The 14,511-nt window shown below is 37.0% G+C and overlaps 1 protein-coding gene across 1 annotated transcript; it reads right to left on the minus strand.

Moving 5' to 3' along the window:
• Nucleotides 1–1,971: 1,971 nt before the first annotated feature.
• LOC143574791 (uncharacterized) lies at nucleotides 1,972–13,283 on the minus strand. Its single transcript, XM_077059341.1, has 5 exons — nucleotides 12,949–13,283; nucleotides 11,913–12,034; nucleotides 2,920–3,121; nucleotides 2,376–2,544; nucleotides 1,972–2,328 (listed from the first exon to the last, which is right to left on the minus strand). The coding sequence occupies exons 1-5, from the start codon at nucleotides 13,281–13,283 to the stop codon at nucleotides 1,972–1,974; spliced, it is 1,185 nt and encodes a 394-aa protein (XP_076915456.1).
• Nucleotides 13,284–14,511: the final 1,228 nt, after the last annotated feature.

The following is a 14,511-nucleotide window of genomic DNA, read 5'->3' on the forward strand; positions in this document are numbered from 1 at the left end:
TTTTAAAAGTAATCACTAATACCAAATAATTAAAATTCTAATACCGTTAATACAATCTTTATGCGTTAACTAAATATAAACATAAAGGTATATTCTAAAAGAAAACATAAACATGTGGAAGTTAAGTCTACAAAAAATGACCTTCGATCACAATTCACCAAAAACAGCAAACTGTCATAACAACCTGACAAAACAAAAACAAACGATTATAAGTGTGTATTCTACTTTTTTAGAAGCCTATGTATATGAAGTAAACTACTAACATAAAGGAACAAAGCAAAGTCAACAATAGAGTCAAAATTTATATTTATAAAAAATATAACTAATATATTTCATCTGATTTACTTTAAACCTCTGAATCAGAACCAAAATAGCTTTGAAGATCATCAAAATCGAATTCATAATTTTGACAATCTAACAGCCATTTAACCTTCTCAGCCACCTCATTCTCCAAATCCAAATGTGCTCTTGCTTTAAAAACGTTAGAAAGCTTCAAGAAATCTAAATCTCTTAAAATATAAAGATCATTGGATTGCAATATGGACTTAGGATTAACACTTTTTTGTTGTCCATTGACATATTTAATAACCACATTATTTTGCAAAGGAAAATAAAACCACTCCTTAACATTGACCAAAGGAAGTAGTTCTTGTTAATGTTGTAAAATCTCTTCATTTAGAACATTCAATAGTTCTCTCTCTTCCTCGGTTATACCTTGTTTGCGATTTCCACATCCTATTATTTGGTACTTAAACAGAATGTTAAAAGGCATAACCGATTCGATAGAAGGCTTATGGATTGTAGACAGATCGCTAAGAAGAAACTGACAATTATTAGTTTCGGATGAAAATTCCAAGAAACAATTGTCGCCATTGTTGAAGATGATGGAAGAGATTGATTTTGTAGAAGTTATGATTATTGTGTTTATCTTCTAAAGAGTCTTTTTTAATTATTATTAAAAATGATGGTTTATTCATTCAATAAAACTCATGATTAACCCTATATTTATTAAACTATTTATGAACATTTAACATGTTCTTCTATTTTTTAATGTAGTAAATTGATAAGATATAAATGTATATAAAATATATTTAGGATATATATATATATATATATATATATATATATATATATATAAACCAGTATAATATTAGGCTATAAATAAAAGTCTACAAAATTGAATTTCAAAAACATAAAAGATATACTACAAGAAACATAAAAAACTAAACATAATTGAACATACAAACATATACCTATAGTTAGACAAAATAAAATTATACAATCCTTTTATTAAAAAACCTTAAGCATAATTAAAAACATACAAACGTAAACAAAAAAAGTATTGTAAAAAAGTCATAGAAGGTTTCCAAATATTTCCTTATACACAACAATTTTGGTTTCACTAATCAATTTAGATTCCTTATCTAATAAAACAATCTTAATACCTTCGCGAGTCTTCACTCTAGACAAAACAACATAAAGCTGACCATGTGTAAAAAGCGGGTCTTTTAAATATAATCCAACACGCGCTAACGATTGTCCTTGACTTTTATTTATAGTCATTGCAAAACAAACCGATATAGGAAACTGTCTCCTCTTTAACTTGAATGGAAGCTTCTTATCAGACGGTGTAAGACTTATTCTGCTAATTAAAGTACCAAATCCAATATTAGTACCAGAAACAACCTTAGCTTCAATGAGGCGTTTGCCCAAACTAACAACTTGTAGTCGAGTTCCATTGCACAACCCTTTTTTCTGATTAATATTCCGTAGTAACATAATAGGAACTCCAACCTTAAGTAACAAACGATGGTTTGGCATTCCAGACATCTTTATACCATTAAGAAAATCAGTAGAGTACAACGTGGGATCAAAATCATCAGATACACTTTCAACCTTGTCGATGCTATCTGAACTTAGGTACTCCATTTCTTGACCATGAAAGTACGCTAACATACGATCATTAATCTCTTAAACCACATCATTTAAGGGAGCAAGCAACGCCCGTTCTTGAAAGTAAGTAAGATCATTAAACCTTTCTAACATAGAAGGATAAACAAAGTCTATTAAATCAGACATAGGATCAAGGGAATCTTTTATTAGAAGATCATCTGGAATTGATATAGTTGCTTCACCATCATTAAGACCACCAAGATTACCTTCACCAATATCCAACAACCAATCAGCGAATTGTTTAATCTCTAAAGTATTTGACATTTGAGAACCAACAATCAACCTCATGTTCTTAGTTAGTTTCAAAACCTTACACTTTGACCATATGTAAGAAGAACTAATTGTGACATTCACACAATCGTTTCTTGTTCCATTCTGTACAACAGGTAAATCTATCTGAAATCACCACCAAGAACAACTACCTTACCTCCAAACAATGATCCAGAAGTGTTGCCCAAATCAACGTTCATAACATCTTTTAGGGTTCTGTCCAACGCTTCAAATGCATGTTTTTGAATCATGGGAGCTTCATCCCAAATTATTAATAATGTTTTCTTCAATAAGTCAGAAACATCAAATGTTTCCCTTAACCTGAAAATGTTGAATATGTAAACATTATATTCAATAATATAATTATAAAACATAAATTTAAATGTGAAATAATAAATACTTCATGAAATTTATAATAGTTACCTGACATTGGGAGTCCCCGGTCAGATTGATTGGAATAAGGAATCTTGAATGAGCCGTTCTACCGCCTTCTAATAATAAAGATGCTATTCCACTTGAAGCAACATTAAGAACAATTTCTCCCTCAGACCGAATTGAGGCCGATAAAGTTTTCCAAAAGTATGTTTTGCCAGTACGGCCGTAACCATACACGAAAAAACACCACCTTTTCTACGTTTCAAGGAGTTGAATATTTCGTTGTAAACGCTTTTTTGTTCATCAGTTAGAGATGTGTACAAAAGCTTAAAATCATTTGACAAAGAATCCTTATCATAAGATAATTCTTCCGTCATAAGAGGATTCATTGATGTAGACACAGATTCCTGATCTAGAAACGACATGTGTGAAAACCTACGTAGAGATGAATTGTTTGATACCAAAAACTCTTCAATCTCAAGTAATGCCAAGTTCTTCAGTTGCTCGTCACTAAGAGACAAACCTGAAAAATAAATAATAAATTTACCTTACACTAAACTACAAAAACACAAATTCACACATATAACAAAACTAACATGGATTCTTGTGTTTCTTTTGTTGATGATAAAGAATCCCGTCGACTAAGAAATGCCATGTATTATCCCTAACATAATCAAGTCTTAATAAGGAGGATGTTATAAGCATTGTTGCCAACAAATTTCTTAGATAATATCCGTTTGCGGTATGACTTGCTTCCTAAATTGCTTCTATGTACTCCTTATCATCATCTAAAAGCTCTCTTCTAAAACATGCATCTCTAAAAGAATCACAAACAAAACCATCTACTGTTCGAATATATTCAAAACATTTCGGTCCTTTAACCTTGTTTAAAAGTATTCTTACGTAGTAGGCCTCGTCAAATGATGCAGGTTCGGCATGAATTCTACCAATAGCAAATCCATTTTGCCTTTCTACCTATTTCTGTGGTGATGTTTTTTTCCATACAAACTGTGTTGGAAACTCAGCATATGATATCTTCCTTGCATGCTCGTAGTTTCTATTTGCTTACATCCAACTGTTAATGCACAGAAATTTGACACTGTGGATACCTTATCCTGGCATAAGTTCTTGGATCAGTGATCCTTAGTCAGATCCCGTCGGGATGAAGGATCTTCAGTACTTATTATACAGTAACGATTGTTTCCTGTGTATAACATTATATTTTACAGATGTAATGGCTAAGAGACTTGGTCTACCCCCTATTTCGCAGCCTGATTGATGGAGCACGTGGTCAAAGTGGCTGTTGCGTTATATTGAAGACAATGGAGGATTTTTAGGGATTATTAGTTAATAGTCTTTATTATTAATAACTCCATTGAGTTATTATCTTTTATTTATAATTGTGATTATGATCAGTTAGAAAACACATTGTATTCACACACACCTGAGCATTCTCTCTATCACAGCTCGTTCACTAAGTTATCTTTGTAATACTGATCAATATCTCCGACAATTGTAACACCATTTTTTTGATTAATAAAGTGGTGATAGACAATTGTCATCACCTGGGGTTTTTGTGCCGGCGATCCGAACCAGATCAAGGGCTTTTCCCCGTAACAAATCCGTGTGTTTGTGTTTGCAATCGATACATACTTGTTTTCATCACCATAGCACTAATCCTCACTAAACGAATTTGGATACATTATCCAAAACAATTTGGCGCCCACCGTGGGGAAATTGGTGCTATAATTCATATTACTCCAATAAATTTTCGATTTTTTTCATACCCATATCACTATCAATGGCCTCTCAATCAACCTCTGCTTCATCAACTATGCCATCTTCGGTTCCTCTCTCATCAAGGACTTTGCCACCGATGCCTCCGCCAATCACGGGATCACAACGGTCTGCTGCTACTGGAAGAAAGACGCAACTACTAGTCTTCCAGAGTTCAAAAACCGCTGCTACCACGCCGGTGGTTAATACTAAAAATGATGTTTCATCGATGTTTTCGCAGGTTAAAGCATATATGGAGCTATTATTCAAGACCAACCAGAGGATCCTTCGTGTGATAGAAGATCTCAAGAAGACTAAGAGGCCAGCAGAGGATCACACTCTTCTGATGCCCAGGATGCTGGATTTCACGAGTCTAGGATCCATGGCTCAGTTCTCGCAAGGATCATCTATCCTTCAATAGGGGTCCATGGGTCCACAGGCTCAGGGATCATCAATGTTTCAGCCAGAATCATTTATCCTTCAACAGGGGTCCATGGGTCCGGGTCCACAGGCTCAAGGATCCTCATTGTTTCCGCAAGGATCATCCATCCTTCCACCAGGATCCTCTGGGTTATATCTCCGAGGACCCTATAATTCCCAACCTCAAGGATCCTTCTTTCAGAATCAAGGATCCTCAGGAGTCCAATTTCAACGATCCTCCGAAGTCCATAAAGGAGATTTCATTCCCCCATGCAGACTATCGCGTCGGGTGGTCCAACTCCTATCGCTGACTCTTCTTATCCCTGATACTCATCCGAGATGCCAACCTTCGCCCAACAAAGAGGTAATTTGTATGATCCTTTATCCTTTATATGCTAACCGTGGTTCCATGCAGGATGCAGGTATAAACCAAGCTATGGCCAAGGAGCTACAGAAGCTCAAGGATATGATATCCAGTGTTCTCGGGGTGATACGACCAATCCCCGAGATACCTGAGGGAAGTCACAAGTTATCCAGATTTGCTCCACCTATCTGTGATGCTGAAATCCCGAAGCGATTCCAAACCCCCAACATGAAGACTTACGATGGAACCACTGATCCTGAAGAACATGTGGCACAATACAGAGAAAGGATGGAGATCAATCCCATCCCTGAGAGACTCAAGGAAGCTTGCTTATGCAAAGGCTTTAGATCCACACCGACAGGATCAGCATTAAAATGGCTACTAAGTCTTCCTCCCTTTTCAATTACTTCTTTTTCACACTTAGTTAATTTGTTCAACAGTCAATTTTCTTGTAGCAGGAAATTTGAAAAGTTAACTAGTGATTTATACTAAGTTATCCAACCAAGTGACGAATCCCTTAGGGATTTTTTTACGAGGTTCGGCAGGGAAGCTCTGGAAATCCCTAATCTTGATATGGCTACTGCTGTTGAAGCCTTCAAGATGGGACTTTAGAGGTGCTCCCCCTTTTATGATGATCTTGTGATGACTCCTTGCAGATCTATAGATGAAGTAAGGAACAAAGCACTAAGGTTTATACGGTTGGAAGATGACAAAAGGATCCAAGAAAAATTGGGGGCTCAAACAAAACAGGAATCCCCTAACAAGAATAAAGGATCCTCGTATAGGAACAACAACTCAAAGCCGTACAACAAGTTCAACAATCAAAATGAACAGTCGAAGAAGGAGATGATGATGAAGACTATCCCTGCATCTCCGAGTATTGTTTCTCCGTAGATACCCATGGCTTGATCTGTGCCATGAAGGATCTAGGGGAGAAAGCAAGTTGGCCCTGAAAGAACGAGAAGACAACCACCTTCAAAGACAAGTCTAAGTGGTGTGCCTTCCACGAAGATTTTGGCCACATGACAGACGAGTGCATTGGCTTAAGGAGGGAAATTGGATACCTCCTGAGCAAGGGTCACTTTAAAGAGCTCTTGGGAAGGAAGAAATCCAAGATCCAGGATCCTGAAGATATTCCACAAAAAGCAACACCACCACCACCAGATGCTCATGTGATTAACTTTGTCTTCAGAGAATACAACATTTTTCAAAATTCTTGTCCAACAGAAGAAAAACCCGCAGAAGAATTCAAGTTGGACGATGAAAGAAGACCGCTCATCCCCACTACTCAAATAACTGATGAGAGAATCTTCTTAGACTCGAGTATCCAGGATCCTCACCAGAATGAACTGGATGTGCGAATGGTCAATTTCATCTCTGGAGGTTCAGACATATGTGGAATTCCTTCTCCGCAGCAAAAAGGCTCGCCAAAGAGATCAAGTTGGATAACGGAGACCGACCAATAGTATCCACCACTTTGACAACAGATAAAAGGATCTTCTTCGATGAGGAAGACAAGCTAAACATCCAGGATCCTCACCATGACGGTTTGATCATTACTTTATCTATCGCTAACCATTATGTACGCATGATCCTAGTTGACGGTGGGAGCTCGGTCAACATTATCCAGCATGATGTCCTCAAGAAGATGAACATACCGGATTCAGAGATCATTCCTAGAACATCAGTACCAGTAGGTTTCAGTGGAGAAACCAATAAGATATTGGGGGACATCAACCTACCAATTTATATTGAAGGATTAAATTCATATAAAAAATTTTGTGTTATTGATAACCTTTCTTGTTGCAATGTTATTTTAGGTAGGACCTGGCTGCATGGAATAAAGGCGGTGGCCTCAACATACCACCAATGCATCAAACTACCCAGTCCATAGGGAGTTGTGAAGATAATTGGTGATCAAGCGGAGGCCAAAAGCTATTACTCCTCATCAATGAAGCCAACAACCAAACAAACTATAGCATAGCAACCATAGCAACATCCTAGGGACGTACTGGAAGCTCGGGAGAAAGACATTAAAGAAGTATCCTTGAACCCCGAGGATCCAGATGTAAAGGTGCTCCTAGGATTCAGTATCCCCAGCAAGATCGAAGAGGATTTGGTATCCTTCTTAGGGCGAAGAAAATCTACCATTGTTTTTAAACATTCAGATATGACAGGTATTTCAAAGGAGGTAATCACCCATAAATTAGGCCTTGATTTATCTATTAAACCCGTCCATCAGAAGCAAAGAAAATTCGCTCCTGAGAGGAACAAGATCATACAAGAAGAAGTTGAAAAACTTCTTAAGGCCGGTATGATCAGAGAGGTTCAATATCCTCAATGGCTGGCTAATGTGGTCGTTGTTTCGAAAAAGAATGGAAAGTGGAGGGTGTGTGTCGACTTTACAGATTTAAACAACGCATGCCCCAAGGATCCTTTCCCATTACCACATATAGACTCCATGGTGGATGCAATGGCAGGACATGAAATGCTTACCTTTATGGATGATTACTCTGGATTTCAACAAATTCAGATGGAACCATCTGATCAAGAGGATACAACCTTCATGACTACTACCGGCATATACTGTTATATTGCTATGCCGTTTGGACTAAGAAATGAAGGGGTAACGTACCAAAGACTAGTCAACATGATGTTCAAGGATCAGTTGGGCAAGATTATTGAAGTATACATAGATGACATGGTGGTAAAGTCAAAGAAAGCTGATGATCACCTTAGAGACCTTGAAGAAGCATTCAATATCCTTGGCCAATATAACATGAAACTAAATCTGTCAAAATGCCACTTTGGTGTTAAGGCTGGAAAGTTTCTGGGAATATGGTGACTAAAAGAGGAATTGAAGCAAGCCCCGAGCAGATTGAAGCCATCATCAACTTGAAGTCTCCTGCAAATGCCAAGGATGTCCAAAGGCTCACAGGAAGAATAGCCGCTCTCAACAAGTTCATATCAAGATCCTCCGTGAAGTGCAAAGATTTCTACGACATTCTTAGAAAGAACAAGAAGTTTGAGTGGACGGAAAAGCATGAGGCTGCGCTCAAAGCCTTGAAGGATTACTTATCCTCAGCTCCAGCTCTAATGAAGCCTGTGGATGGAGAATCCTTATATATGTACCTAGCTGTTTCAGGAAATGCTGTAAGTGCCGTCCTTGTGAATGATCATGAAAGTGAACAACATCCTGTTTATTATGCAAGTAAAAGTCTTCTAGATGCGGAAGCCAGGTATTCTCATTTAGAAAAATTAATTCTTGCACTTATTATGACTTCTACTAAATTGAGACATTACTTTGAAACTCATACTATTGTTTTGAGAACTAATTATCCTGTTAAGAATGTCCTTAGAAAGCCAGAGTTGTCAGGTAGAATGGCCAAGTGGGCTGTGAAACTGAGTGCATTTGATATTCAATACGAGCCAAGAACAGCAATCAAGTCACAAGCACTAGCGGACTTTGTGGCTGATTTCAGTAGTGACTTGCAGAATGAAGCTGACTTGGAGGTCCAACAACTAGAAGAGACTAAGGATCCTTGGATACTCTTCACCGATGGAGCCTCCAATGTAAGAGGAACAGGATTAGGTATCCTACTGAAATCGCCACAGGGGGACATATTACCTCAGTTTATAGCCTGTGAGTTTCAAGCAACAAACAATGAGGCAGAGTATGAGGCTTTGATTGCAGGTTTGCAATTTGCTAAGTGCATGAGGATCAGGTATCTTCAAGTGCATGATCAGGCATTTTCTGCCCAACATCAACCAGCAGAACCTATGTATCCTATATCCTCATCATGGCCTTTCATGAAGTGGGGCAAAGATATGGTGGGTAACCTACCTAAGGCACCAGGAGGAAAAGTATTTATGCTTGCAATGACTGATTACTTTTCAAAATGGATAGAAGTAGAAGCTTTTGTTCAAATACGCGAAAAAGAGGTGATATCTTTTATTAAAAGAAATATTATTACTAGATTTGGTATCCCTTCGGAAATTATTTGTGACAATGGTTCCCAGTTTATCGGGAAAAGAACCACTAACTTTTGTGACAGCTGGGGCATCAAGATGATTACCTCTAATCCAGTACATCCTCAAGCTAATGGTCAAGTGGAGTCTAGCAACAACATAATTATCAACAACTTAAAGAAGAAGCTAGTATCCAAGAAAGGAAAGTGGGATGAAGAGCTACCTTATGTCCTTTGGGCTGACAAGACAACACCCAAGAACGCAACAGTCCAAACCCCCTTCTCATTAGTGTTTGGATCAAAAGTAGTAATTCCTACAGAGATGGTGGTTCCTAAGGCAAGAACGAGCATCCGTGATCCTGAGGCCAATGAACAAATCCTTCTCGAAAACTTGGATTCTATTGAAGAACTCAAAGATATGGCCAAGATCAGAATGGCAGCCTATCAAAAAAAGGTAGCTGGGGCATACAACAAAAATATAAGGATCAGAAGATTTCAAGAAGGAGATTTAGTTTTGAGGAAAAGCCTTCCAAAACACGACCAATGGGCTAATGGGAAGTTAGCACCCAAATGGGAAGGTCCTTATCAGATCAAGTCGGAGGCAGGAAAGGGGGCATATCATTTGCTCACTATAGAAGGCAACAGGTTTCCAAGAGCATGGAATGCTATCCACCTCAAGAAGTACTTTTTCTGATCAGGATCAAGTATCCTAATAGGATTGAGTATCCTTAAATGATCTAGGATCCTAAAATCAGTAACATCTATCTGATCACTTATCCTTTTCAGATTCTTATTAATTTAAGGATAATATATTTTTAACGTTTGTCTTTTCCAAGTTTTTAAGTAACAATGCAGGTTTTAATAAGAGGTTCAATGTCTAAGAGGTTGGCCACCTCTCCCTCACGCTTAAGGTACATCGTTATTTTCCTTGGCCTAGCCCACGATTGGGTATGACCCTCGATGGTTATACCCTCCAAGGTTTAAAGGTTTTCACCTTTCTTATAAATTAGAGTTTCTACACTCTCGCCTGGAGCGCATGCTATCCAACGTATAGTCCGAGGCAGCGGGACCAGTACACGCTTAGTAGCTGACAATTTCGTTGTCTTCGGCTATATGGAGGATCCTACGATTTATGGTAGACGTACCATACCACCGGTTTATAACGTTTTCACGTTATCTCAAGACAAAGGTGTCTAACATTTTCATGTTAGCTAAGGTTTTGGCGTTTTCACGTCACTCACGTTTGGGCTAAATCCCGGTTTGGGCGAGTCCCCAGTTAAAATCCGTATCTTTGGGCTTGTCCCCGGTTTTTGGGCTTGTCCCCAGTTTATCACTAGTTTGGGCTTGTCCCCAGTTCACGGGCTTGTCCCCAGATTACACGGGCTTGTCCCCAGTTGCACGAGCTTGTCCCCAGTTTATTTTATGGGGTTGTCCCCGGTTTATTGGGTTTAATCCCAGATAATATCATAAGTTATTTGCATCAGGTATCATAAATTAGATTCTGAGGATCACCTAAGGATCAATACTTATGGATTCAAAATCCTTTAATTCAGTTTTATAAGGATTGCAAAAGGATCAATACTTATGGTAACTTAGGTCTAACCAGACCTTACGGTATGATTTCTGTTTATCGGTTTACACTTATTTGATTTCAGTTTATATCTTCATAGATAAAAGAATTCATTATTCTCAATCTATTTTTATAAGGATTTAAGATCCTGGTTTATTTTTGCAAGGATATATTATCCTAAAAACTTTTTAGTAAAGAATATTTCTCAAAACTTTCAACAAGTCTAAAGCCATATCAGAAAAACTTTCAAAATAACAGACAATCAACAGATAGTTAAAAGATACTATTTATTAAACTTACTTGCAATTACCAAAAATCTTAACCCGGATTTCACCATTCAAAAATGGACCATCCACCCGGGTTAAACAAGTGTTACTAGTTGTTCATGATTTGCAGGGAGAACTATATACAGCCGGAAGGGAAGTTCCAAAGGAAACTCCATTGAAATATGGAAATTATATCCAACTTGTCAAATCTCATATGTTTTTGCAGGAAGTTTGAATTCAAAGGCAAAATAACAGCAGTGATCTTATCACAACCGCCATTTTGGAGGCAATTGTTAGTGCACATAAATTTGACACTGTGGGTACGTTATCCTGGCATAAGTTCTTGGATCAGTGATCCTTAGTCAGATCCCGTCGGGATCAAGGATCCTCAGTACTTATTATTCACCAACGATTGTTTCAGTGTATAACATTATACTTGATAGATGTAACGGCTAAGAGACCTTGTCTACCCCCTATTTCGCAGCCTGAGTGATGGACCACGTGGTCAAAGTGGCTGTTTCGATTATATTGAAGAAAATGACGGATTTTTAGGGATTATTAGTTAATAGTTTTAATTATTAATAACTCCATTGAGTTATTATCTTTTATTTATAATTGAGATTATGATCAGTTAGAAAACACATTGTATTCACACACACCTGAGCATTCTCTCTATCACAGCTCGTTCACTTAGCTATTTTTGTAATACTGATCAATATCTCCAACAATTGTAACACCATTTTTTGATTAATAAAGTGGTGATAGACAATTGTCATCACCCGGGGTTTTTGTGCCGGCGATCCGAACCAGATCAAGGGCTTTTCCCCATAACAAATCTGTGTGTTTGGGTTTGCAATCGATACATACTTGTTTTCATCACCATAGCACTAATCCTCACTAAATGAATTTGGATACATTATCCTTAGCAGATTTTTATCCAAAAAACCAACCAGTAAACATTGAAACTGAATTGGAAGTCTTGGTAAGAACATCTTCAATATCTTCCTCAGGAACATAAATTACTTGTTGTTGACCAGGTAAATGAAAAGGAAGTCTCGTAACAGTCGGGACCCTATAATGAACATCAAAAGCAAATATTCTCTAAGCAGCCTCACATGAGAAAGATATCTACAATCGTAAAAAGCATTAATCTCATCTACTTTAGGATCTTCATTGTCGGCGGTGTTATTTTGGACAGGGGAAATTGTTGCTCGATCTGGACCCTTATTTATTTATTTAAACAAATACTTGACTGATCCTTCTTGATTGCACCACTTGACATTTATATGGGCTTGATACTTTCGTAACCGAATTTTGTTGTAAGGCAAGAAACTTCTATAATCTAGATTTATACCTTTCTTAACGACGTAACGTCCATTGTCTCTTCTTTTATAAATCGGAAAACCTTGGGAATCTACACTTTTCTCACTTTGAAATCTTTTTGGGAAATTCTTTGAACATTTTCTATAAATCATGCAGCTACAGCTCGGATTCTCCTCACCACAAGGACCATGAAGCATATGATCTGACACAAGGTGGTATAGGTCTGGTTCAGTGACCTTGAAAGGAATTTCACTTGAAATAAAATTATCTATATGTGATGGATTGTGAATTTTATTCTCTGGATCAATGAATAGGCAAATATGGGCATGAGGCAGACCACGTTTCTGAAACTCAATTGTGTAAACGGCTGCATTTGGAATCAAACAAATAAATTAGCAAAAATAAAATGAAATAAATATATTGAAAAAGGTAAACAAAATATGAAAAAAAAAATATTAAATAGGGAACCGAACCTGCTTTAATTTTTCAAACAAAGACTTATCCTTCAACAACTTAATCATTGAATCAAGCTTCATTTTAAAAATCCGACATAGTATATCTGGTCTGTCTTCATAATTTAAATTGGTATCCTTTAAAAAACGTTTGACTTCTGGCCAACCGGGATTGCACGTAATGGTTAAGAAAAAATCTGGATAACCATACCGTCTACAAAGACACATAGCGTCCAAGTAATTTTGCATCATATATCTACTTCCACCAGTAAAAGATGACAGAAGAATTACACGTTGCCCAGATGTTGAAACATCTGAATTTCCTGCCGTTTTAAGGTTTTGAAGGCTTTCGAAGGTGTCAGACCTAAGTTCACTCTGTTTTCCACGTATAAAATGCAACCTTTGACTCTCAACCATGGTATATTTGTCAAGCAAAAGCTGCTGAAAAAGCCTTCTTCCATTTAAGGGTAGTGAGAATTGGTTCGGCCTATCTTGTAACCTATATGCAAAGAACTCTCGCATCGTGCAATTCTTACGGGCAGCCATAGATGAAGGATCGACATTCCTATGAGGAATGTCTACCTTATAACCATCCTCACCAAAAGGATAAAGCAAAGGAAATTGTAGAGGAGTATAAGAAGGATGAAGTTCATTAATTCGTCAAAGACCACCAGACCTGGAGTTAAATATTATATCTCTCTTGTCCATGGCATCACCAATATCTCCAACAATAAGAGCGGCAACCTCAGAGGCCGTTGGTAAGTTATAAGTCCTAGCATCGTATTTCCTTGTTCCAACAATACGGAGCTTAAAATCAATCTGAGGATTTTCTTTAAAAGTATCACGTACCATACGATATGCCTGAACCAATGGATTTTGTGAATCTAACATTTCCTTGAGATAATTATAATATAATTTTCGTAAATGTCGGCATCTGAAGATGATTGACTGTAAGACAAACAAACAAACAAATAAACTTTAACATTAATATAAAGGAAATATATGATAAAACAGTAATTGTTTTAAAAATGAAAAACATATAATTTTTAAAAGTAAGCCTTACCCAAAAACTCGTTGTCGGTTTGATATTTCGTTCTCCGTATCATTAATGTATAGTTGAGCAAACTGAGGTTTGTTACCATCTAATGGAAGACGACTTCCTATAGAATGGTAGTTTTCTCTGCCAAGTCTAAACGTGTAAGGAACGTTTCCTCTATTAATGGAATTGTCAATTTTTCCACCCATTGATGTAAAGGAGAACATAGAATTGAATCGTCTAATATATTTCAAAAAATACATTCTTATAGGATCTTCGCCACGAAATAACTTTACATAAGTTTCATGAGGTTGCTTTAAATCAGGAAGTTTAACATTTTCATTGCGACAACATAAAGAGAACGTTGTATCAGCACTACTTATTTTTCCTCTCCTAGATTCAAGTTCCCACAAGCACGCGTTGCAAGACTCACATTTGAAACTTTGATCACCATGATCAACGTAATCTATACAATAAATGAGACATATAAGTTTATGACCAAGATTTATAATATTTAATGTAAAATTATATAATGTATTAACTAATAACCTGTTGATATGCCTTTAAAACATCAACAACAAACTCAAAATCGTTTAACTGCTGCACAGGTATAGGAGTAGTATTGGTTGTTTTCCTTGTTCTTCCAACACGCCTTTTTGATGACGTACTTCCAGAATTTATGTAGTTAGAAACAGAACCGCTAAAATTTGATGTTGGATTAGGGATGATGTTAGAGGA

Source organism: Bidens hawaiensis, unplaced genomic scaffold (genome assembly GCF_021521415.1).
Source record: "Bidens hawaiensis isolate Kalapana, Puna unplaced genomic scaffold, B.hawaiensis_p1.1 tig00000142_1, whole genome shotgun sequence".
NCBI lineage: Eukaryota > Viridiplantae > Streptophyta > Magnoliopsida > Asterales > Asteraceae > Bidens > Bidens hawaiensis.

What these genes read in the sequence shown, in the direction of transcription:
- LOC143574791 (XM_077059341.1), bottom strand. Translation starts at nt 13,283, where the DNA reads ATGGCTGCCCGTAAGAATTGCACGATGCGAGAGTTCTTTGCATATAGG. An exon ending in TTCAGTTTCAATGTTTACTG is followed by an intron (nt 3,122 to 11,912) that starts GTTGGTTTTTTG and finishes TTTATTTTTCAG; the next exon opens with GTTTGTCTCTTAGTGACGAG. An exon ending in GATCATTGTTTGGAGGTAAG is followed by an intron (nt 2,329 to 2,375) that starts GTAGTTGTTCTT and finishes CCTGTTGTACAG; the next exon opens with AATGGAACAAGAAACGATTG.